General features: G+C 44.6%; 2 protein-coding genes across 2 annotated transcripts; both read right to left on the bottom strand.

Annotated features, from left to right (window-relative positions):
* Nucleotides 1-985: 985 nt before the first annotated feature.
* On the bottom strand, nt 986-9,338 carry LOC311055365 (E3 ubiquitin-protein ligase TRIP12-like; the record flags this gene model as incomplete). The annotated part of the gene is made up of 2 exons (XM_084071533.1): nt 986-6,655; nt 9,327-9,338. The coding sequence occupies 2 exons, from the start codon at nt 9,336-9,338 to the stop codon at nt 986-988; spliced, it is 5,682 nt and encodes a 1,893-aa protein (XP_083927659.1).
* Nucleotides 9,339-11,193: 1,855 nt separating this feature from the next.
* Nucleotides 11,194-12,414, bottom strand: LOC311055357 (COP9 signalosome complex subunit 4-like; the record flags this gene model as incomplete). Its single annotated transcript, XM_084071518.1, has 1 exon — nt 11,194-12,414. One exon carries the CDS (start codon nt 12,412-12,414, stop codon nt 11,194-11,196), a length of 1,221 nt encoding a protein of 406 aa, XP_083927644.1.
* Nucleotides 12,415-26,470: the final 14,056 nt, after the last annotated feature.

The following is a 26,470-nucleotide window of genomic DNA, read 5'->3' as shown; positions in this document are numbered from 1 at the left end:
AATTGTTTATCCTTTGTGACATCAAATGCCAATTTACATGTGCATAAATAATTTATGCAAGTGCACATTTAAATTGCACGAATTTTGCACAAATCCTCACTCCCTTGAAGGAGGGAGGATAGAGGAGCTAGAGTTTTTCATATCCAGGAAGAGCCACCCATTTACTAAACAGCGGTAACCAACCAACCGTTGGAACCTACTGTTATACAAACACTCATTTGTAGGGCTTCCAGAGCTTGAATGGCCATTGCATAATAATTATTACTCAATTGGCGGCCATACCACAGGTACGGTTTGGGCCTACCCGTTGACTTGTTATCATGGCACTGTTGCAACGTTCTTTTGCCAGGCCAGCTCACATTTAAGCATTGGTCCTTCATTAACAGTACATTTGTTTACATTGAACACGAACAATAACTGAAAACAACACTTGGTGCGGAAAGGAAGCCGTCGACCATCCTCTCCGTGCAAACAGTTCTTTGTTATTCCCGTGGACATCTGGTGTGAATGTCTCATTGACACCAAAACATTGGTATACTACATATATACCCACTTTCACCACCATTTTAACTGTGCGTGTGTGTGTGTTTGTGTGTGTGTGTGCGCGCACGCTTGTTGGAGCAATTTTGTCTAGACTAGGTAAACCCACCTCCCAACATGCATCATGACATAATATGTGATAAAGGTTAACTTAATGGCAGTGTGCTCAAGAAATTTGGCCCTGATCGATCCAGCGGACACACACACACACACACACACACACACACACACACACACACACACACACACACACACTCTTTCCACTGCATCACAGGTGATGCAGGGGGGAGACTGACTCGAAGCCTCGCCCGAACGACTGAAATTGCCTGGACACAGAATGGCTTAGCACCAACTTGAGGTATTCCTCCAAAAAAGGGGGAAAAAAAAAGTTTAGTCATTTTTACGTCGGTTGCCTAAGTCATTTGAATGTGGATAAATGGTGCCATCAGGAAAGGTGGAACGACTCCTGGCCCTCACGGGCTGCAATCAATAATTTCTCACGCATGATGTCTATGCTCGAATAGTCGGGTAGCTTCAGGTAGTTTACGCAGGTCATGACCGAGGGGAGGAAGTTATCTGGGTTCTCCGTTGACTCATATGTCTTCCTGACAATGGTAAGAGGGGGGTTCAGACTCCAGAAACCTCCCACAGGCAGTCTGGGGCTTCCTGTTACAAACTGCAGGAAGAGCCTCTGCTGCTCAGTGTCGAAGTTACTCAGTACCTCAAATAGGAACTGCATCGCACGGCTCTCGTTTGTGTAGCCATGGTCCGGTCGACAGCACTCTATCAGTGTCTTGACGTCCCATGTCCCTGATTTACTGCCACATAGCAACTGGTCCAGCTCTTCTGGATAGAAATACTGAAGGTGATGCAGGGGGAAGACTGACTCAAAGCCTTGTCTGAACGACTGAAACTGCCTGGACACGCCTTGGTTTAGTGTCCAGTACACCACCAACCTGAGGTATTCCTCCAAGTTGTGGATGGTGACGGAGATGTTTTTCCCCCGCTTCTTCAGTTCAATGTTGGGGAACCCCGGTAGAGTGAAGTTCAAGCCCAGGTCTTCCACCGAGCAGCCATCCAGGTTCAGGCTGTCCAGTGCCTGCTGCAGGGTCTCTCTTGTCTGTGTTTGATCCTGCTCTAACTTTTTCTTCTGGCAAATGATGTCCTCCAGGTGATGGATGGACTTGGCTATGGCAGGGTCGATGTTGACCAGGTCATGGGAAGACATGCCAGTTTCCTTCCTCAACATCCACTTGTAGAAGGGCAGCCCTAAGGGCAGGTCCAGTAGTCTGAAGTCCATAATGGCTTTAGCCATCAGCTTTCCCATGAAGCGGAACTTCATTTTGATTTTGGCAATGTATGTTGGCTTGGTTGTCCTGCCGTATGGTACCGCAAACAGTCCCCTGGAGCTGAACATATACTTCATCCCCTCTTGGCTTCCTTTACGGTTGGCCACAGTGACTGCTTCACCCCTCCATAGCCCCAGGTCAGCCCGTTGGAGCTCCTGAGACACCAGAGCATAGAACTCCATAGTGGGGCCCAGGCCTGTGCCCACCTCATTTTCATACTGGACTTCCAGCAGGGCCCTAGAGCTGCCATAGTCCTTCATCACAGACTCAGCCTGTTGTAGCAGCTTCTCGCGCTTTATCGCCCTCTTGTTTCGGTCAAGACGTGGTGCCACTGTGCTGTCCTGAGAGTCTGATTGGTTGATCTCTGGGTTATTGTCAAGTAGACGCTGCATGGCTCTGTCACGGTCAAGTGCTGTTATGTAGAACAGCATTTGCCGTGTGTTAAAAGTGAAGAGGAAAGGACAGGTCCTTGCAAGCTCAAAGAGCCAAGTGGGGATGTTCCCTGTCAGGATGACCAGCGGGTCCTGTAACTGACGGTTGGCCTTTGATGTCAGCTTACTGTTTATGAACTCATTAGTGGGGATGATTTCCTTACACACAGCATTGTCATACAAGTAGAACCAGTATCTACTGATAGCGTGCAGGACCCTCAGCAGCAGGTTGACTTCTAAAGAAGGGTCGTCAAAGGTTATGTTCTCAGGTGGCTCTGAAGTGAGGTATGTCTCTAAAGGATTGGCTACACAGGGACACACGCCATTGTGCCACAGCTCATCCTGTTGCTTGGCGTTGTATTGCCCCCTTTTTCCTCCCACAACCTTTTTGACACCATCTTCGTCTTCTGTCACAGGTTTATACCATATGGTGTGTGTTTTGGACCAGATGCCAGCTCGTCTGAGGGGATTGGCTTCATTAGTGGCCTCTTTCTCCTCCTCAGCAAACTGTTGGACGGCTTGATACATCGTCATGTTATACGGCAGCAGGTGGTCACCAATGTATAACTGTAATGTGTGGCGCACATTGCCAGAATCCAGGAAATGGGCTGCCAGTGATTCATCTATGTCCTCATTTGAACTGACATTACTGCCTTCATCCTTCTCTGTGATTCGTCCATAACCTCGTACAACCAAGTATATTTCAGTGGATTGCACCAAGGACAAGGGCTCAATCTTCACTGGATCACCTTTCTTTTCCTTTACATTAGTGCAATTCGGGTGTCTCTGTAGCTGACATTTCAATTGATGAGTGTTGAAGAATTTCTGTGCCTGAGAGACCCTGCTCCCATTACCATTTCCACCGGGAAAGTCATGCAGTTTAACAGGGAACTGCTCCATTTGGCTCAGGCAATTGTTCATTTTATGCACCAGTGACAGAAGAGGCCCATTTTCTGATGGCTCCAGTCGGCCTGCGGGCTCCATTCCTGGAAGCGGGCGGCAAAAGACATGCAGAAATCTCTTAAGTCGCACGTCACGGCTGATCACATCATTGTTGCTGTTGGAGGTCAGATAGAGCAGCAACTGTTTGACCAGCCCGCTATGTTGGATCTCAAATGACGACACATCGGACTCTGAAATAATACTGCAGATTTCCACCAGACACTCTACACCACCGTCAACCTGAAGGTTTAGCTTGTCTGTGGCTGTGCAGAGTCTCTGGAGTACATTCAATGCAGGATTCCTGGGGTCTATGTTCTCCGAGTTGAAGTAGCGCTCGACACAATTACTGGCTTGCTCTTTGATCCAGGTCTTCATCTTATCCCTGTTATTTGAGATTGAGTCCTTAGGAGTTGCCTTTGCCAGGCCACTCACTCCCACAGGATCATCCTTACTGTGCTGGGAGCTGGGGGAACCCGGGTCAGGAGTGATGTTAGTAGCAGCTGTAGTGGACGCAGTGCTAATAGTGGTCGTGCAAAGACTGGCAGTGCCACTGGTGCTGGAGGACTTGGGTGGACTGATAAGCAGGAAGGTCTCAGAATCTGCCAGGTTCTTCACCTGGTGCATTACACCTTCTCTTATGAAATAGACGCTGACAACATCAGGCAGCTTCTGCAAGAGAATCTCTGCTATCTGCAAAGAGCCGACTACAATCTTCAGGTCCAGGCTGGATAGCATGGAAGCAATGTGGCTGGACACAGCATGGTTCCTCAGCACATCCTTCAGCATCTCAGCGTCGGCGGAGTAGATAATCCTGAGGATGGCTCTAAGGCACTTGTGTCTGACTGCAGGGCCAGCTGAGGAGCTGTACACCTCATATAGGACCCCAAACAAGGTCTTGATGAAGCACTTTGTGGGCTCAGGATTTTCCTTCATAAGCTGGGCCCGCGCGTCTTCCCGCTGTACTTCCTGGTGACCTCCTGCGTTGGGGTTGGCAAGAGAGTTGGGTTTCCTCTGGATGCCGCGTGCCGTGCCTGTGTCCTCATTGATCTGCTGCATAGAGATGATGTCAATGATGTAGACACGGCCCAGAGTAGACAAGCTAATCTCATCCTCCCCATTTTGGTGGGCTGTCTCAATTATGCGGCTATCGATGCAGTTATAATGGTGCCACAGCCCACGGTCATCCCTCCACTCCCAGATGGCTCCTTCTGTGGTCTGGGCACTGCTCTTTTCCAGCATGACATCCACTGCAAAGATGCCCTCTCTGGGCAGAGAGGGCATCAGCTCACAAGTGAGGGAGGTGAGTTGATAGAGCTCCTGAGGTCTCCGGGGAACCAGGTCAATCTGCTCCTGGCAGCTGCCATTTGATGCACCACACAGGAGAAAGCGCAGGGTCTCCGCTATGTTTTGTTTCATGAGCTGCACAGCCAGGCAGGGGCGGGTGGAGCACATGAGGGACAACATGCGCACAACCTTGATGAACATTCCTGAGCTTAGCACAGAGGGGGACACCACCAACAGCTGCTGAATGTTGGTCAGCAGGTCGTGTGAGGCTACCTGCTGTAGCAGGTTCTCCTTATGCTGAATGTTGTCCACCAGTAGGGCGAAAAAGAGACAAATGCTTTCAATGGATTTATTATCCTGGTGTGTGAGTTTCTGCGTCAACAGAGGCAGAGAGTCAACGACAAAGGGGAACTCATCCGGGGTGATGCTCTGGCAGCAGTTGGCTGCAATGGCCAGGGCATTCCTCTGAGCGTTGATGCTGAAGAAGTCTAGGTACAACAAGCAGTCTGCAAGCCCACCAGCCTGCAGGATGGCTTTACTATGTTGCCTTGACAACATTTCCAAGGCAGTTAGTGCCTGCTCTGCTACATCAATAAACTGGATCACTTGCAGCTTTTTCAGAAAGACAGGAATGGCAGTGACTACCACAGCAGAGGATCGAGGCAGTGACTCCATCATGTATGTGAGAGCACGGGAGGCATGGTTCATAATATCAAAGTTATGCTCCATCAGTAACAATTTGATCAGTTCAGGCACCACACTCTTGACAGGGAATCCACCCAGTGAGTCTTCATTGCCCATCACCAGCAGCTGGCATATTTCAATGGCAGCCTGGAGTTGCTGGGTCTCATCGCCTGTGGCCTGAAGGCCTCGCAGGAGCTCCAGAGGGCTGGAGGCTGAACTAGGATGACATGCTTTGTTCTGGTTGTCGCCCTGCTTGACCTCCTGGGCGTCCTGCGGGGCGGTGCTATTGGTGTCGCGGGAGGAACAAGATGAGGAACGTGAGGAGGCTGAAGAGGAGGAGTCCGTCACAGTGCGACACCCAGCTTTTGCTGAGGCGGCCAATTCAGAAGCCAGCTTGTTGGGTTTTGAAGTGCTGTCCTGAGTATGGTTGGGGAGGGACCCAGCAGTGCTGATTAGAGCGGGGCGGGAGTCTGCTCCGCTCCTCTTTCTCTGGCCTAGACAAAGTCTCTTCCTGGACTTAGCCAGGCACTTCTTGGTCTCAATGGTATTCTCGCAGGGTGGTTCCAAGACACTATTGTGTTCAGGAACCAAGCTTCGCTTCAGCCCTCGGGTACTTCTGCGTGTTGACTGGTGGCCTGGGCGCTCTTGTTCCAATGTTCCTGTAGCCTCAGAGTTGTTTTGTAGCACAAGTGAAGCCACAGAAGGACTAAGACCCCTTATTCTTAAGCTGTGCCTACTTGACTGGCCAGAGGCTGAGCTGGGTAGGGCTTTGGGAGCCTTAGATTTAGGTCTTCTGCTTCTGCGATGGGAATTTGCTTTATGTTTTACCTGCTCTGACTGCAATTTTCTCAAGACTGTGTAGCCTGCTTGTTTGCGTTTATGTTTCTGTTTGCGTTTTTTGCTCTGACCTCGACCTGAAGATGCAGGCAGCTGTGAAGCCCGAGTTCTATTTTTAGACTTCTTAGCCAGGCCCTTCTTGGTCTTAACAGTATTCTTGTGAGGTGGCGGAAGACGTGGGAGTAATCTGGACTTCTTAGCAGGGGTTTGGCTATAGGTACTATTGTGTTCAGAAGCCAAGCTTCGCTTCAGCCCACGGGTACTTTTTCTCTTTGACTGGTGGTCTCGGCACTCTTTGGCCGATATCCCTGCAGCCTCTAGGTCATCGTGTAGCACACATGAAGCCGCAGAATGAGTATGAATGCTCCTTCTTGAGCTGTGTCCTTTGGACTGGAGGTAGGTTGAGCTGGGCATGGCTTTTGGAGCCTTAGAATTAAGTTCTCTTTCAGGAGGAACATTTGCTACATCTTTTACCTGCTCTGACTGCAACCTTCCTGTGACTGTGTGGTCTTGTGGTTGGGTCACAGCAGTGTTCCTCTGAGAACGGCGCAGTGTATTTGTTGTAACTAACGGCTCCAGCTTGCCTGTCTACCTCTTCTCTCTTCCTTTCTCGCTTTGTCAATCACACTTTATTGTTGTCTCGAATTCTTAATCTCTCTTGTTCTCTATTGTTGTCTTGATCTCCCTAATCTCTCACGTTCTTGTGCTTTCTAGATCTGAGTCTGATGATCTGACAGGCTGTCACTCTCTAGAGTTTTAGCTCCTTAGAGTTTTAGCTCATTTGATTTTTCGCTCCCTCACCCTATAAAGAGTCAGGTCTGATGTTGCACAAACACAAACCGTTGCAAAAACAAACTGTTGCCTAGCAATGTCAATTTGTGCAGTCGGAAAGAAGTAGCATCTTAATCATTTGGGTACAAGCTTTATGTTGTTTGGAAGGAAACCAACTGAACTTAAATTAACAGCACATACACATGTTTTCATTAGGAAGTGGGACAATCATCTGATTTTAGTGTTTAGTACACCTAGTTATTGCACCTTTCAACACCATGGATGGTTGTTAGAATAATGAGTGGACACTGGGCACGGTGTCTGTATCTGAAAGAGTCTACAGTTTGTGATCTCTAAAGGTCCTTACACCCCGGGGGCGATTTTTTCATGCGAATAATATGTTTAAAAAAAAAAAAAAACATATAAAGTCAATGCAAGCTTCCACATCAGTTCCGCGGAGCGAAAAAGCGTCTTTTATTTATTCGGACCGACCGAGTCCGAATTTTGCGTATATTCGTATAATCGCCGGTGTGTAATGACTCTAAGAGCTAAACAGCCAGCGCTAACAACGTAAAATAATATAATAAAGAAAAGAGAAGTATAATAATACATATACAGTATAGGCTACAATAAAAAAATACAATATTGATAAAATACTGGATGTAAAGAAGAGTTATGGTTAGGGTCTGTTATAGTGCCACCATAAGGGCGATTTGTGGTATTTTTGTCACCTGCATATAGGGCTGCAGCCTTTGAACCTCTCTACCAAGTGTGGTTGGTAACTGTATCTCTTACAGTTTCAGATTTACAGCAAATCTTATAGGAACATTTTGCCATACATACATGGGAAATATATGCATTTAATATCAATTCACTTCGGAAAATACAAGAACACTATTCCCAATGAAGCCTGTCATTTTGACATTTTACACATGTATGCAGGCTACTATACTATGTTATGCTACTATACGCAAGGGATAGTCACCTTTGCTAGCACCTTATCAATTAATAAACGCTATGATGTTGTTGTATAGCCCGTGTCCTGCACCCTATACAAACATCTTTGTCCTGATGATGGTGGCAGTGACATGATGAAGCAGATGCTGAAGTGCTTCTGGTGTTAATTATGTGGTGGTTGTAGAACATCGCCTCTGGAAGAGTGTTGACATCAAATGCATAATGAACTTGTGGAAGTTGTGCTCCCCTGCCACAGCATTATGCCTCCTTTAACCACCCAGTGCAACATTTTACAGACCATTAGATCGGTTTAATTTTGCCCTGTAAACGATTGGAGTTCTATTGCAAGCAGTACCACTTGTGTATACCAAATAATTCTCATGGATAGATGCTACAGGGAGGATAATTTGTTGATAAAAAATGTCTAAATAACGTTGTTCATCTGCATGTTCAACCACAGTGAAGTTTTCTCAGATACTGTATGGAGATGAATTACATCATATTCATTACATCATAGTATTGCAGGAACATCTCTGTGATTACGGGTACTACACTAGTTATGTAGAATACTATTAGGCCTACTCAAACTGACTGGCTATCTTGGCATAAAATATAACTAGTGTGGCTCCCACGGGACGAGCTTTGTAACACACGCTGTCTGTGTGTGTTAATACTTTTTCTGAAATACTTGCATGTCAAGTAAACACAGACCCCAAAACATTATTTGTATGGCATGGCTCTGTACTTACTTGAGAGTGAAAAGTATATAATAACGTGTAATAACTTACAGTATAACTGTAGTATAATCTCAAGGTTGAACTGTTTTGGTATCTGTTTTGTTTTTAGTTTGTTTCTGTTTTAGACCATCACTTGATTGCTGCATCAGCAAAGTATCTGTTTCATTTACGGTTTAGTCCATGTCCTGTTGTTAGAAAATATATATTTTTTTCTTTTTATATCATTAGTCCTCCCTCCCGACGTATCTCAAGAACTGCCTGACCGATCGACTTCAAACCCACCGTGCATATCGCCGACAACGTGATGGCGTGATGTGCCGAGTGGGAAGTTGGTTGGATCCGTTGTTGTACAAAAAAAATCACACCCAGTGTGAAGTGGGCGGTGTGTGGTCATCACAACATGACTCACAAAAAAAGGATAAATGACTTTTTTTAAAGTCCATACTGCTATTCATAGGGCTGCACATGTGTCATGTGTTTCGCTAGCCAATCACAGTCCTGAATTTGCAAAGTCAGCCAATCACATTACAGTTAGTGGTGATGACACTAGCTGTAATGTGATTGGCTGATATGAAAAAAGTATCGATTTGCATTAACAATGGAAGGGTTAGGGGGTACACAAATGTTTTGGTCGGTGTCCAAAACTCACTTATAGGGGGCGGCTACACCGCCCCAAAAAAATCGATACATCTGGAAATACCCATATATAGAGTACCATAATGTCATCGATATGACTGGACTCCATATTTGGGCATGGTTGGCACAGACGGGCACATGGTAAGCGGCTGCTTTACCTCTTGAGCCATGATACAGATACAGTATATCCATATATAGGCATAAAGGGGACACAGACAAGCGGGTACAAGTAAAACAGGTATTGCATAACCGGAGGGGCATACTTTCCAAATGGGCATCGTTCCCACCTTGCACCTTTAGTATGCCGGTCTGGTCTGGTGTATATGCAACATACACACTTATGTGTATATTTGCCTGCCTGGTAGCGTGCACAATACATTTGGCAGTGGTGAGATTATCCTCAGACAACCAAACAAAGATGGTCAAAAACATAACCCCCCTGCCTTTGGCCTGGGTGTAAGGGTCAAGTTATCTGTGTGCCTGGACAGACAACTTCACCCAAATATGGAGATACTGTAAGACCCTCAAACGCGTCATAGCTGTGCTGCTCTATACCAGTAGTCTCCAAGTACCATCCACGATGTCATATAACTGACATCATGGATGACTGTCATCATAACTGCTACTTTATGTCTATTTCACGCACTCATTGATGTCATAGACTAGCCTCCAAGTACACATTTTTAGACTTTAAAACTTTACACCGGACGTCAATCGATGACGTGACGTCACTCTGAAGGCTCGCTTAGCGAGTTCACACTGTTTTTCTTCAGGAACAGTACCAGTCTAGTTATAGAAGTCAGTGAAACCTTGCCCAAATATGGAGATGACTGATGTTATAGTACTGAGGTCACAGATGAACCACATGTACAAGATGCACATAGAAGCCATGCCGTTATTAGATACCGTTTTATTAGCCAAAGCCGCTCCTTTTCTGCAACTAGACCCTGTCTCCCCTCTTAGAAATTGAACTCTCATTAAACATGAAGGCACTTTTGGTGGCCCGAAGGCCTGCCTCTCCTTGATGGGGACAAGGTGGCGTCTTGTTTCCCATGCTGGCACAAGATGGATGATTTGCCTGCTGGTTTCTCTTCCTCGAGGCTCAATTCTTATCAAATAAAGCAACTGAACTAAAGATGCAGTGAGGCGCACGTCACTTGTTGCCTAAACCTGTATGCAGCTGTTGTCTTGGCCTTTGTCATCTGTCATCTTTCTCATCGCCTGAATCTTGTATGTAGTTCTTGCCCGGATTGTCACCTGTTCCATCATGTTGTTTATATTCTGCACTGCAAAGCTAAGCTTTTCGGTAGTTAGTTATTTTATCCCCCCTCTCCCTCCAAAAAGAAGAAAAAAAGGCACTTTACACCAGATTCTGTGGAGCTTTGTATGTTAGTATTATGTATGTCAAGACCGCATAGTACTTGTCTAGTGCATTCATAAACGTCAAAACTCACAATTCGTTTTTCAGCTGCCCTGCTGGATACGCTCTTAAATCTGTCTTTTCTCTCTGTTTCTGTTGAAGACATTGGAGATCAAGCATATTCCAGCAAGTGACGGCTACAATGTATGAGTGAATTCCCCTATTCTTCCATTACTAATCTTCAATGAGGATAAAAGTGGTGTGATAATTGAGTAGGAAGGGAAACAATTGTAAAAAAAAACAAAAAAAAAAGTGTTGGCTGGGTTGAGGGAGCGGTTCAAGGCAGTATTTTCTGGACCCGTTTTATTGGATGTGAGTAAATATCGTCTGCCCCCACTTTTTTTACCCAATTTCTTTTTGTTTCATTAACAACTTTCAAAAGAAAAAAAGCTATCTAGAAGTTCACAAGGCATCGCGATGTTACCCGTTTTTTTATTTTCACCGTTTTTGAAATTGGGCTTAAGCGATTAATTCATAATGTATTTTTGTAAGTTTGGGTCCTGGGGAGACAGTAGACACCATATTTCTACTTTGGGTCTGGAGCTGAAAACGTTTGTGAACCACTGGTAGAGGGGAATGTTTAGTTGCTCAGGACATTTTGATGTTCACCGGGTCTTTTGGGCTTTCATGGCCAGCATCGCCCATTCTGGAGCAGCCTGGTGGATCTTTTCCTGGAGGTTGTTGACTTGGAAACAAAGCGATTGGATGTGTTTGTCCCAGGTAGGAAGTGGCTCACGGGTCTCAAAGTGGACAATGCCATCAATCTGGTCAATGAAGCCATTCATGCGTCCCTCTGTGATCATCTGGGAGGCGATCTTTTCCGCTTTTTCTGCAGGGATTTCCAACAACGCTCCCAGCTCTTGAAAAGTAATGTTGTTGTAGAGTTTACTCGCAGACAGGAGGTTGTGCATTATGACCGCTCTGTCAAGGATGGTGGAACCATCCGCTGTAGTGGCCATCTGATGAGGCATCAGCATGGCAGCAAACTCTTGTAGTTGGTCGCCCCTGATGATGCGATCTAGGAACATTTTCTCCAAGATGCCAAAGGCGGCCAACTGCTGACAACGCTCGTCCTTGTACAGAGTGGCCAACATACGGGAACGTTGTTGGCCTGCAGAGGCCAGTATGGTGCAGTTCAGTGCGTGCTTCAGGGCTTCTAGACGTTCACTCTCATCGACAATGGATTTATAAGATAGGTCATTGTACCTTTGCGCTGCTTCGATGAACTTCCTTCTATAGTCTAGGACCCGAGCGTAGCAAATCTTATAGTGTACCTGCAGCTGTTCATTAGACGACTCATTCTGAAGCAAGGAGGCTCTATTGATGTAGCCCTCAGCCTGAACGGGATCATCATCCTGCAGGTAGAGTCTAGCAATTCTCAGGTATGTTTCCAACTTAATGTCAACATTGTACTGCTTTTGTCCCGTTTCCAGGGGAATACCAACCAAAACCAGAGCAGCATTTCTCCAGTCCTCCTCCTTTTCATAAATGGCTGCTAAGTGCTGTCTGATTGAGGTAACCTGCTCCTCAAAAGAAATCACCCTACGCTGAATGGCAACCAAGGTGAAGTGGTATAAAGCCTTAGCTGTATCATCTGGCATGTTGGGAAGATAAGTGCAAAAGTCAGTGAGCAGTTGTCTGGAGATGACTAGGCTGACATTATCATGGACCATTGCTTCAACAAACGCCTTCAAAGCTTCCAGTTGATCTGCATCTTTAAACTGAATAGCCTTCTCCAAGACCTGTTGGTACTTTATGGATTGATCTTTGTGTGATCCACTTGAATTCATTAGCTGAGAAAGCTCCTGTCTCACATCAGTTGCCATTTTCAGCGTTATGAAGTCTTATTTTCTCTTTTCGGTCTCTGTACACTTCTTCCTTCTATCTGGCACTGCTCTTTCTGGATCTGTCTCTCCCACCCTCTTCTCTGAATTAGCCAAATGTCAGAAAAATATCTTCCGTCGCTGGAATTTATACTGTACAATGGATGGGAGTGACCACATCAGACTACCCTTACATAGCTTTAGTCTGACATCATATTAAACACAAACCGTTGCCTAACAATACAATTTGTGCAGGTACGTCATGTTTTGGCATTGTATACACACAGCTTACCGGCCAGTGGGAGAATTACCGTGGGAGAATCACATAATCTTCCCTTCTGTCAGTCTGATTTAAGCTGGTGTTTAAAACTGGGATGTTCTTATCTGCACATTAATTTCTTAAATGGCACTTGCTCCACTGAATTTTGATGACCCTTTCCAGCGGAAACAATTAACGGAAAACCCTTATCGGCACATGGTTCTGTGCCGATCTGGAGGATTTCTCTTCTATTTTCTTTTCCATTGAAATAAAAGGATCCATTAATTAATTAATCCTTACTCGGCGGGGTCTCTGATTTATACTTGGTTGCGTGCCTGTGTTGCACACCGAAAAGAGCAGTTATTTCTGATAGACAAGATCACATTTCTGAAGCTATTTTTGGTGCATGACACCGGTGCCCAACCAAGTAAAAAGAAGGCATATTGTAATCACGACAAGGTTTTACAACCTTACAGTGTAGTTGTTGAGAGTGATGGCTTTCAAGACATGGTAAACACGTTTGAGCTGAGGTGCAGTACGTGATACCAAGTACCAAGCGTTTCACAAACAAATGCATGCCAGAGTTGTATAGCAATCCTCAGACTGTATAGAGTCTGAGGATATTGTGTTTGCTGAAACCGTAGCCCTGCATAAGGTAACGCCCCCAACCAACACACTCTCTGATTTCACTCAACACAACATACATTACACAGTGCAGCCCAATTCATTTTACGACTGTGTCGCTTTCCAAACAGAACAGATCTACAATGCATTGCAGCCCTTTCTTAGCTTGTAGATCTGTACTTTTTGGCAAGGGGCGACGGCCTCATGTGATGTAATGTAAATTAAGCTTAACAGTCAAATGTTAATGCAATCTAATACAGTTCAAAATTGTATAGCATCGAATCGCATCATCCAATCACACCGAATTGTTCTGTTTTAAAATATATCGTCCCTGAATCGTATCGTTGTCCCTGTATGTAGATACGTATCATATCATCTTATAAGGGAGAGATGCACACCCATGGTGTAAATGGTACCTTTCTGTGAGCCAGGAAGTTTGTTTGTCATTCATTTGCTGTTGGAGGTTAGTGTTTCCCAACTTCAGTTCAACCATGAAATGAAAGACCAGTCAGAGGCTACAGATCGACATCAGTATATGGAGTTGTTGAAGCTCTAATGCTTCAAGTCGGTGCCACAGAGAGAATTCTAAATTATCCTTTATTCCATTCACCTCGCTGGCCCTTTAGACAGCGAGGTTACCTTAGTAGTGTTTTCATAAACACTTAATGTTTTCAATCGCTAGTTTAAAGTCATTTTTTAAATCATCATGATATGCGTTTAGTATGGTCCCATTAAAATTAATGATAAAGTAAGGCATGTTTCTAGGGTTTGTACTGATTCTACCGAGTGAAGACCCGCCCTCGTTGCGGTTCCAGCCAATAGCAGTTGTTTCCGGTAGCATTTCAGGACCGGAAGTTCAAAGATGGCGGATTTCAATTAGCCGAAAAAAATGCTTCAAAACGGTCTGTAGAAACGAAAGAAATGGCTTTGTCCATTCGTTTTTAGGGTCTATGGTTTGAACTGGTACATTGCTGTTTGGGTTGATATTCTGTCGTAATTACCATTATTTGCCACAAGATGTCAGCAGACAGTAGGGTTTATATGTTAAAAAATGCCTGTTTGCAGGTGGTTCTGGTTTTGCTTGCCACACACACACACACACACACACACACACACACACACACACACACACACACACACACACACACACACACAGTTAAAATGGTGGTGAAAGTGGGTATATAGTATACCAATGTTTTTCAGCCAATGTGTGAGACATTCACACCAGGTGTCCACGGGAATAACAAAGAACTGTTTGCACGGAGAGAATGGTCGACTGTTTCCTTTCCGCACCAAGTGTTGTTTTCAGTTATTGTTATTGTTTTTATGGGATGGATTATTACGTATCAGACACGGAGCACACTATGGGGAGGTGATACATAAGTCTAGGCAGGAAATTCACCCCAAAAAAGAGGGGGAAAAAGGAAGTTTCAGTCCAAAAACGGACTGAGGAACAACCAACCAGGGAACAGAGTCTAATGGGTTAGTATTTATACAGGTAAAGTGATAACTGAATTAGATGCAGACTCATCGGAACCAGTTAGACATGGGTAATGATGGCAGTCGCGAATGCGATGCATTGTGAGCTTGTAGATCTGCTATTTTCAAAAGATTTTTATGCATTTTTGAAAACTTGTGAAATGGGACATTCTGCATAATGAGTACTTTCTACTTTTGGTACTTTAAGTACATTTTGATACCAATACTTTTGTACTTAATTGTCTCCGCCAGGCCGTAAGGCATGGCGAGAGAGTATGTTTTACCCTCCGTCCGTGTGTCCGTCCGTGTGTCCGTCCGTGTGTCCGTGTGTTACCACCAAATCTCCGGCACCGTTGGCCCGGTCGCTGCGAAACTGTGCACACACACTCCCTGGATGCCAATTCAGAACCTCTGCCTCAAATTTTTCACATGGGCCTGTTATAGCGCCACCAGGAGGCCGATTTGTGCAAAACCCATTTTTTTCACATTATTCCTACAGTTTTTAACCAAATGTCATGCAAATCGGTACACAGTATCTCTATAGTCATGTGATCAACCCTGATCTGTCCGATTTCCCATATTCCATCCTTATTGGTTAAGGTTGCCATCCAAAGTTTTCAGGATTGGTCCGTTTTGAACAAACTGCCTCAAACCATGAACGCAGCGTGCGATTTCCATGAAATTTCACACGCACATTCCCACTAGGCCGAGGAAGAAATGCCACCCTTTTCACATTGGCCTGTTATAGCGCCACCAGCAGGTCTAATTTAGCAAAACACATTTTTGGAACAAAATGCTTCAAATCATGAATGCAGTGTCCGATTGCCGTGAACGACCTAAGAATAAATGGCACCCTTTTCACATTGGCCTATTATAGCGCCACCAGGAGGCCACAATAACGTATCTGACCTGGCGGAGACCTGTGCTCCGAGGAGCACTTTATCTAGTTTCTGAATAATTTCGAATTCCGGACTTTTACTTGTAACAGAGTATGCTGTCTACATTGCAGTATTGATACTTTTACTTCAGTAAAACATTTTAGTACTTTTTCCACCACTGCCAATTAACCAGAGGTACTGTAAGACTTCACTTGTGTGTGTGTGTGTGTGTGTGTGTGTGTGTGTGTGTGTGTGAGTGAGTGAGTGTGTGTTTGTGTGTCTATAGTACACGGTACTACACGCACACACAATAGACTGCATAACTGTGTGTGTTGTGCCGGGAGACGGATGATGTATAACTGCTAATTAGCAGACAATGCCATTAGAACACAATTTGCTTGAACGTTCTGTGCCTCAGCAAAATGTCTCTAATACGTGGCTGAAGGCCAACACTAAAAGGCATCAGGAGCTCCCTTCCATCATCAGCATCACTCTGGGCAATCAGCTTGGCTAAAATCCTGCCTATTTAAATCTCTAACATTAACCATCCTGCCTGATAGCTGTTGCCCAGATGACCTAAAGGTGTGCTGTACTTGTGCCTGATCATTAGTAGCCTATTGTGCACTATCATTTTAAAGTATACATCGGTACAGACTCAGAGGCTGTATGGTTGAGTTAGCACCGCGTGCGTGCGTGCGTGTGTGTGTGTGCGCGCGTGTCCACTAGTATTACTATACGTGCGAGGACCAAAGTCTCCAAAAGTACTAGTAGTAGTCAAATTTCAGAAACAGACGTGGTGAGGACCATTCTCCTGTTTTATGCTTATACAATTGTTAGATTGGATTGAGTTATACAACTTTGCTGTGATGCTGTCACACACCCAAAATAGCTGATCTACAAGCTGACAATGTATTGTGAGCTTGTACATTACATCGGCGGCTATTTATAATTAAACTCACACTTGAGGGTTAGGGCTTAAAAGTGTGTGTGTGTGTGTGTGTGTGTGTGTGTGTGTGTGTGTGTGTGTGTGCGTGTGCGTTTTATGTTATATGTTATATGTATGCTTTGGTGAGAGAGTGAGAGTGCATGGCCCTGAGTAATAAACGACGACCCGCTAGGGTCATGGCTTTCATTCTCGGTTTCTGAGTATAAAACACAGCCAGGGAGGAGGAGGAATTTAATATATATATCTATATATATCGAGAGAGAGCTCAGGGGGAGAAGCAAAGCCCCGGCAGTTGCATTTTCAAGTCGTCAATGGGCTTCAGACTTCTCAGAAAGAGTGCAGAGGCAACAAGGAGAAATCAAAGCCAAGTAGCAGGACAAAATGTTTTCGACGAGAGAAACAGTACATTTGTCCTGAGAAAACACAAAACATTTTTGTCTGTCTGCAACACTGACCTCTAACAAGCCTCTATATCCTCTCACCAACATAGAAAGAGTATTTTTGTATTCTTCTTCTCACTCTTGTTTGTTTGGTTCGAGCCAGGCAATGAAAGATTTGTCTGGTCTACTGGTTAGATCAACAATATAGGAAAAGAATAACTAAAGTACCTTAGTAAAACTACCTACAAGAATGCTCGAACACAGGCACACGCGGATGGACGAACACAGTGGTGGAAAAAGGAATTCAAAATGTACTTGAGTAAAAGTGTTGGCATCAAAATGTACTTAAAGTACTAAAAGTAAGAGTACTCATTATGCAGAATGTCCCATTTCACAAGTTTTGAAATGTATGAAATGTATACAAATCTTTTGAAAATAGCAGATCTACAAACATTGTGAGCATTGTAGATCAGCTATTTTCAAATGGCCGAAATGTATACTGTAGGGTTGAAGTGGTTAATTTATGTCTTGTAATAATAATCAAAATCTACAAAGTAACTAGTAACTCAAGTTTTCAAATACTTGTAGTGGGGTAAAAGTAGAATATTTGCCTCTGAGATGTAGCGGAGTAGAAGTAAACGTACTGCAAATTGGAAACACTCCAGTAAAGTAAAAATACCTCACAATAGTTACTTTACACCTCTGCATACATAGGCACGCAAGCATGCACGCCACGCACGCACGGACACACCTGACAGAGACAGAGAAGTCTCCCAGTGAGCTCTGGCTGCCCCAGAATGAGAAAGGCCCAGTGACACCACTCAAAAAGCACAGCAAGAGCATCACCAAAACGGAGACGCAATTGACATTCAAATACATACAGTGAAACCCACGTCTCTCCGAAAAACATCCATAAATATGACAGATCCATCCCTTAGAGAATATTGGGACAAGGCCAAGAATTCATCTCCAAGGCCAAGAATTCATATCCCACACAGAAAGTCACGTATTACACAGTACAGTCAAAACAAGTAAAACATACAGAAAACATTATCTGTTGATAACGGGTCAAACCCACAATAATACTTTTGTGTTTCACTGGCACAGATAATGCCATTCTCATAAATATTGCAGAGGAACTTGCAGTGGTGGAAAAAGTATTCAAATGTTTTACTTAAAGGAGAGTCCCGGTCATTTTAGGTTGTATGTTTGATGTGTCGCTAATCACTCACCAACATACAAAGGAACGTTGAATATTTCCAGATCTGCCCCTGTTGTCCATTCTGCAGACCCCTTACAGCGGCATAATGGGAGACGCGTGTAAGAGTGAAAATCGTCTATTATAACCGATGCAAAGTTTGTTTTTGCAAATGTTTTTTTTCTACTACTGCTCATCGTGGAGTCTCATGATACTCAAACATGCGCTGAATGACGCGCATGAGCTACCGTTCGTGCAGAACGACATGACGCTGGTTGATTGTTTCTCTCACAGAACCTGGCGTGTGTCCACCACTGGGACCTTGTGAGTCGGCCATCAAAGTCGGCAATGAGTAACAATGTTCCTTGAACCCCCTGACAATAATAAACTCCATAATCCGTAAAGGTAATTTAGGCTGTCTTGGTCTTCGCTGGTGTTCTGTTGCTCTGGCCTTGTCAGGCGTTAGTGATGGAGATGGCCTGTCTCACCATCAACAAGTGCTTGTAGATCAACTCATCTCACCGCCTGATATATCAGCGGCTTATTATGCATCAGTCTCGTGCTAAAGTCAGGTTTCAAGAGCCAGTGAAATGAATGGGAGGGGTGTGGTGTCTCTGCAGTCATGGCACTAGCTGGGACTCGGAGATGAAGTGGAATTGGGAAAAAGTGCACAAATTGTTTACTTAAGTAAAAGTATCATTACTGCAATGCACTTAGTGCACTTGAGTTTGTGGTGGATTAGGGCAGGTTACATTCACTTTTTCATTCAGTCAGTGCACTCTATGCCCACAATCGATTGTTTTGTTGTGTAGAGCCTGAGGTTACCTTTTCAAATCTATAAGAGGTCATTGTTCAGGTCAGCATTATGGTAATCGCAGTTTAAATGTTTATTTTGAATGAAGGGAACTGAATCTGAATCAACCTCAACTATAGTGTACGTGATATGAGAGGGCTGTACCGCAATGTTGGCATGTGTTTTCACAGCCCTTAGAAAGGGACCGTTTGCACGCGTGCGTGTGTGTGTGTGTGTGTGTGTGTGTGTGTGTGTGTGTGTGTGTGTGTGTGTGTGTGTGTGTGTGTGTGTGTGTATGTGTGTGGTCGCGCACACGCGCATGTGTGTGTTCTCTGCTAATCTCACAAACCACTGGACCAATCAGTGCCAAATTTATAGTGCACACTGCCAGAAGTGCAATGAAGTAAATCCCTGAATTTCCTTTCATACATAAGGAATGTTTGCGTAAATATCTTTCACATGTTGTGAATTCATATTATTATTATTATATTATCTCAAATCCACTGTTCCACCCTCCATCCATATTTGGGCAAGGTTGACGTCCTCAACATGACGTTACACGGATGGATAATATTATGCTATGTTGTAAATAGATATGTAAATATCTTTTTGTTTTCGGGTCCTTCTTTTCTTTCCTGCTCCCCCAGTCCCCCCTATTCTTTTCTCTTTCTCTTCCTGGAATCAACATAAACGATGGAGCTTGCACTTGTAAACCTGTGATGTGACAATAAAGATGATTATGATTCTGACGTCATCAACATGTCTTCAGAGATCCACAGGGACCCCTTATGTTTGGCACAGAGCTGCTGAATGTGTTCCAGTAGTAGCCTTGTGTTTTTTGAGTGCTCTTGAGAATCAGAATGGCCTTAATTGCAGAGCGCAGGCATATGATTTTAGTCTTTGTGAAATTGGCAGAGTAACGTGTTCATTTTGGAATCAACGCTGTTTGTTTCAACTTTAGCTTGGATTTACTATCAAAGAAGCACAAGATATGTAGCTTGCTACACAGTAAAATTCTCTTTTAATATAACTCTAACTAGGCCTACAGTATGCCCATTGGGAATGAAGCCCGTTGGGAATGATGCCCGTTGTTCTTGCGCCCCCACGGTTATGGTAGTACTCATCAGAGTACCCACTGTACCCATTGTCAGAGTACTTGTTGTACCCGTTGTCACTACCCATTATCATCAGGCTAGCGCCGCTAAAAAAATGCATACTACTCCGCATTAATAGCCAATAAGAAGAACAACCCCAAATTCCTATTCGACACAATCACCAACCTCCTCCTCCTTCCCTCAGTCCCCTCGACTCCACTTTTTTCTTCGACAAAGTGGAGTTGATTAGAGAACAGGCCAAGAGCATGGCCATAGCCCCACCCACAACTAACTCTCAACCTCCTAATCACAAATCACAAATGACCTATTAATGGAGATGGATGAAGACAGGACCTATATCCTGCTGCTCCTAGACGTTAGTGCCGCATTTGATATGGTCGATCACTTCATTCTCCTTGATCGGCTAGAACATCTGGTTGGTATCAGGGGTATCGCACTTGACTGGTTCCGCTCCTACCTCTCACATAGATCACAGTGCGTATATTTCAATATACTAGAGTAGTTAGTACTAGAGTACTAACTAGAAAACGGAAATTTGATCACATTACATCAACACTCATAGCACTACACTGGCTGCCGATACAGGCCAGAGCCGACCTCAAGGTTCTACTCCTGACCTATAAAGCCTTGAACGGACTTGCTCCATCCTACATGTCCAGTTTAATAAAAACCTTACATCCCTGGATGACCATTATGCTCCCAGGATGCTGGCCTAACATTTAACATTTGGGGGCAGAGCATTCACATATCGTGCCCCCTGTCTCTGGTATGCTCTCCCTCCAGCTGTTAGAGATGCCAACTCTTTGGACATTTTTAAATCAAGGCTAAAAATCGATCTTTTATTTATAGTTTTTTTATTGTTATGACCACCTCTACTTGCCCTGTGGTTTTAAACATTGTTCTAAATTTTATTTTATTTTTTTCCCTTTTTTTGCTGATCTGTACGTTTTCAGCTGTGCACTGCCGCATGGTAATTGTTTGACCATGCGTGCGGGCACATTTTACTGTGTTTCTTTGCTACTGTGGCTACTTTTGTTGTATGACCTGTTGTGAAATGCACAGAGACCCCTTGGGGTGATGTCGCACTATAAATAAAAATAAACTGAACTGAAACTGATGACATCAGGGTGCTCCGTATTATGGAAATGTCATGGTAGCCCGTCTATGACGTCAGCACTACGGACGGGGATTCTGTATGCAAAATCCCTGTGTGTGCGTGTGTGTGTGCGTGCGTGTGCGTGTGTGTGTGTGTGAGAGAGCGAGAGAGATTGACAGTCCAAGGTGAATGGTTAAACCTGGGTTGCAGAGGACACAGTCCACACACCACTGCCTGCAGCAACACTTCTTTTCTACTGAATAATTCATAACCCTGTCTTGGCAGTGTGTGTGTGTGTGTGTGTGTGTGTGTGTGTGTGTGTGTGTGTGTGTGTGTGTGTGTGTGTGTGTGTGTGTGTGTGTGTGTGTGTGTGTGTGTGTGTGTGTGTGTGTGTGTGTGTGTGTGTGTGTGTGTGTGTGTGTGTGTGTGTGTGTGTGTGTGTGCCTGCATCTGTGTCTGTGGGCATCCCTACCAACCATTCCCATCTTTTCCCTTTCTTCTCTTATACCTTCTGTCTGTATCTCCCTCTATCTAATATCTCAATTTTTGTCCGTACCTTGGTTGACAGGCTCTCTGGTAATGAGAAGGTCACCCGTTCGCCTCCGGTCTATGTGTCAAAGTCTACCCGAGCAAGACACTTAACCGCTCATCATAGCGTTCATCATAAGCGTCTGAGCAGCCCTCAGCTGGGTGAAGCTGAGATTAAATTCGCCTGCAGGATTAACACAGGCCTTACCTTTCCCTCCCTCCATGCTCCATTCTCTTCTCTGTATTGTTCCCTTAGCCTGGCATGGTCAGACTAATATCACTGTGTAGATATTAGTCTGGAATCTCTGTGTGGAACGTGCATTTCCAAAGGGCCAATTCAAAAAATGCCTCTGGTGATCCAATCACAGCTGAGCGGTGCCAGACCAAACCTGCCGAGGGCATGTTTTTTTTGCAATGGCAGATTCGTGGGGTTCCCAGGCTATTGTTCCCTATCCCTTCATCTCCGCACTTTGCGTCATGGAGTTGATAAGAATATAGCCTACCTTCTGGCTTAGTCTTCCACTGCAGGTCACACACCTTATGCTGAATGACCAGGAGTGTTTACACATTTTCTCCAGTACTGTACTTAAGTAAAATGTTGAGGTATTTTTTTTATTTTTTATATTGTACTCCACTACAATTATTTGAAAACGTATTATTATTTGTAAAAAGCCGATCTACAAGCTCACAACGCGTCGCATCGTGGACAGTGGTGGAGTACTTCTTCCACCACTGCAAACTGCAGTGATCTTTCTGGAAGCGGTTAGGACGTCAGCCCGCGTTTTGAAATGTTGAACTACTGTAGAGCATAAAACCCCATCTGTTTGGCTGCAATTATGTACTGTTGACTTGGAATACTCGAGGTTGGTTGTATAAGGTCCTCGTGGCCGGGGGTGATCCTCGAGCAGTGCGGGACCCTCTGGTTCTCCCTCTCCAAACCGTCCTATCCTCCATACAGGAGCGCTGCAGCGCAGCTCATCTCCCGAGGAGACCTCTGCATCTCGTTGCAGGATGTTGATGTACAGTACAGTATGTTGTCCTCTATCTGCCTCTGTTGGCCTTCCCTTGAGTTGATTCCTACATGATGGGGAGGGATTCTACAAGCTCAGAGGGCCATAGGCAGTGACCATTTTCTCTGTCACCTTCTGCAGACCCAGCATGGAATCCAGACTGACTCGCTCCGTTTAGCGTTTTGTTTTTTATTTGAAGGCAGCGAGTCAGACCTGCATACTGTAGTGTAGATGTTGACATCTTGTCTTTTTCGATGTGAGCCTGCAGTCCAACTTTCAGACACTCTCGTTCAACATATAAGTGAGGAGCTCTTGGGCTTGAGCGGCAGTTTCTGAGGCTAGGGCTGTGACAAATTGTTAACTGCCGAACTGCCAGGATGCATTGCTTTGTCAGGGTGAAGCCCAGCTCTCACTCTCTCTCCTGTGGATGGTTTGTCTCAGGGAGAATCCCGAACAATGAAAAGAGGAGTGGGACAAGGGTGTCTCCCTGTAAAAATCGAACGGGTCCGTGTCTCCGTCAGAGGTGCAGACCGTGGCGAGAGTGTGGGTGGGTGTACGCAGCACTTATACAGTGTATCCGCTTTGCTGGCACTCCTCAGGCACGGAGGATGGTGATCATCTTTCCTCTGTGCACGCTGTCGAACGCCTTTTCAAAATCTATAAACGTTATGACAGCTGTCAGATTCTTAGCTTGTACACCCTCCAGCAGTCTACTCCATGCCACGATTTGGCTGACTGCTGTTCTCTTCTCCCAGAGAACCCATCCCGTGTCGGCATCAGTAGGGGTAGATCGATGACAGGTTGTCAAAGGAGGAGGTATTGATGTATTCAAAGACTTGGATCAAATGAAATAAGCATGGTCAGCAAGCTTATAATGCTGTTAAAAATATGTGCACAAAGAGATGGGTGTGCGCACATACGCAGTTTCTTTGCAAACTTACCAATTTCTGTTGCAGATAATCATTTAGAGGTCAGTCAAGCCAATTAGTTTCAGTCAATTAGACATAATTTGTGTTCCCACGCATTGATTTACTTGTGGCAGGTCACCAAATGATCAGACAAGTCACCCACAAACACATTTCCAATAAGTGATTAATCACTTTAACTTTAACCACCCTGGTATCCCTTTTTGTGCAAATGTTCTATTATCATACATTACTGCTCAAGGAGCACATTTGTGTGAAATGAATTCCAAAAATAGATATCCACTCAAAAGTGACACCTCTTCTTCCAAAATGATGGGTGCAATTCTTTTTTTTTTTTTTTTTTCATGAGTAATGACTGAGTGAATCACTGAATTTACAACGATCTAAGAGTACATCCTTTTTGGATTTTACACGTACAGTATTGTTATGATTGTTTCTATACACTATACTGTATGTTTACAAACGCCATACTGTACCTTGGAGATAGACGTCATAGTGTATGTACTGTAGGTAGAGCGGGACATTAAGACATGCCAGGGTTGGGGGTTTGATTCCCACTGGGGGCACGCATGCTAAAAATACATGCCCTCTTTGGTGCCCACCAAAGACGATGGAGCACTCTGACTGAAAGTGAGCGATAGGGACCGTGGTGCACTGTAATCTGATTAAATATGTAGCCATTGATGCTCAAAGTTTTAATCAACAGGATGACACTGGGATAGTGGGATCACACACACACACACACACACACACACACACACACACACACACACACTCACACTCACACTCACACTCACACTCACACTCACACTCACACACACACGTGCTGTGTCTTACATCGTACCTGTGTCACAGAGGGCGTCCTTGACAGAGTGAAGATGTCACAGCATGGGTGCGCCTGACAACTTCCAGCCTTGCTTCTGGAGCCCTCTGTCAAACATTACATAGATATACGCACGCGCACACACACACACACACACACACACACACACACACACACACACACACACACACACACACACACACACACACACACACACACACACACACACACACACACACACACACACACACACACACACACACACACACACACACACACACACCTCCCATTTTCTCAATTCTATTTAAATTCAAAGCACTTTCTTCATTCTCGTACCCATTAGCTTCCCAATAGCGGTCGCTAGTCTTCCTGGGGTCCAGAGATTAAAAGGTACAGCAGCCATTAAACATGAATAAAATGTAATACAAAGAAGAAGGCTAAATGAATAAAGTCTCTAAACTTAAACTGAAATGGAACAAAGCGAGTCTCTGCATAGCAGCACAGCGCTATTAACAAAGCAGCAGCTGTGATAATATCTTCAATGACAATTGAATCACTACCAGGGGGTATAGCCCCAATGCAGGCCTCTCCATGTAATGTTCCACTGGCACTCCCCCCAGACATACTGTAGACGCAGAGATCTCTGATGCAAGACTAAGGCCCTGCTAGACAAACATGAGAGAGATGGTCTCTTTGCCTCAGTGTCAGAGCCTATCGAGTGGATTACGCTGATAGTCAGACACCAGAGGAACTGATCGAGGATCTGCATTGAGCCCAGCTCTGAGGACATCTCAGTATACATAATGCATTGCCAGCCGTTGATGACTGGCCCAAGGCTCACATCTTCACCCTTGGAGATGCACGTGATGCCTTCCTGCAAAGTAGACTTGATGAAGACAGCCGTTACATGACCACATTCTAGACATCTTGGGGCAGGAAGTGCTATTATTTGTGGCCCTGGAACTATAGCAGCAAAAAAACTACTCTCAGAGCTTAGTGGTGTGGAACCCATCGCAGATCACAAACTAGTTGGTTGTGGGGAGACAGATGAGGATGCCATGAAATCGATTATACCGTCGGTTTACTAGGGGTGACAGCCAGTGTTTCCTCTGACAGTATTAATACATCAGTGCACGAATACAGTCCACCATGAACCCATAAGCCATAAATCGGACCCAACAAAGCAAATGTAGCAAATGATCAAGGCAAATATCACAGTGACAACATAAACACAATGAAGTTCAATATAATCTGTATGTCCTTTTCTGGCAAATCCAAATGATGGTCCTAATTTCAACCACAGATAAAGAGTTCAATGCTCCAAAAAGGGGGGGAAAAAAGAAAAAAAATGAAAACACAAACTTTCACTATAATGCAAACATGTCGACAATCTTCATTTATTTAGTAGTTGCAAATGAAGGCATTAGCTTTGCCATTTAACATATTCTTGACAGTGCATTAGAAAACGGTTGTATTCATTTTATTTCACCTTCATTGGTGGAGGTCTCAAACAGCACATGACATGCTTATAGTTTTGATGGAGTGATTGCAACAGAGATTCAAATAAGCACAAAAATAAATCATGGATGGAAATGTGTGCGGATGAAATAGTTCTGTCATACCATGCAAAAACAGTGTATGTAGCTGCCCCTTCCAGGCAGGTACACCCAGGTGGAAAGAGGCCACAGGGCAGACCTAGGAACAGGTGGGAGGAATCACATCTCCATGCTGGCCTGGGAATCCATCGGGATCCCCCAGTCAGAGTTGGCTGAGGTGGACAGGGAAAGGCGAGTCTGGGATTCGTTGCTGGAACTGCTGCCTCCGCAACCCGACTCTGGATAAGCGGCTGAAGATAATCATCATCCGCTTAAAGATCATTTATGGATGGATAAATATTAATGTTCCGTACTGATATGCGCCATTCAGGGTAACAAACAAGTTTTGTAGATGTTTGCATTTTCTTCACTGTAAGGCACAACGTTTTTGTAAAAGATCTTGTGCCCA

The sequence above is a fragment of the Gymnoscopelus microlampas genome (assembly GCF_963454915.1).
Source record: "Gymnoscopelus microlampas genome assembly, chromosome: 2".
In the NCBI taxonomy this organism is placed as follows: domain Eukaryota; kingdom Metazoa; phylum Chordata; class Actinopteri; order Myctophiformes; family Myctophidae; genus Gymnoscopelus; species Gymnoscopelus microlampas.
This window is presented reverse-complemented; position numbering and strand designations above follow the sequence as displayed.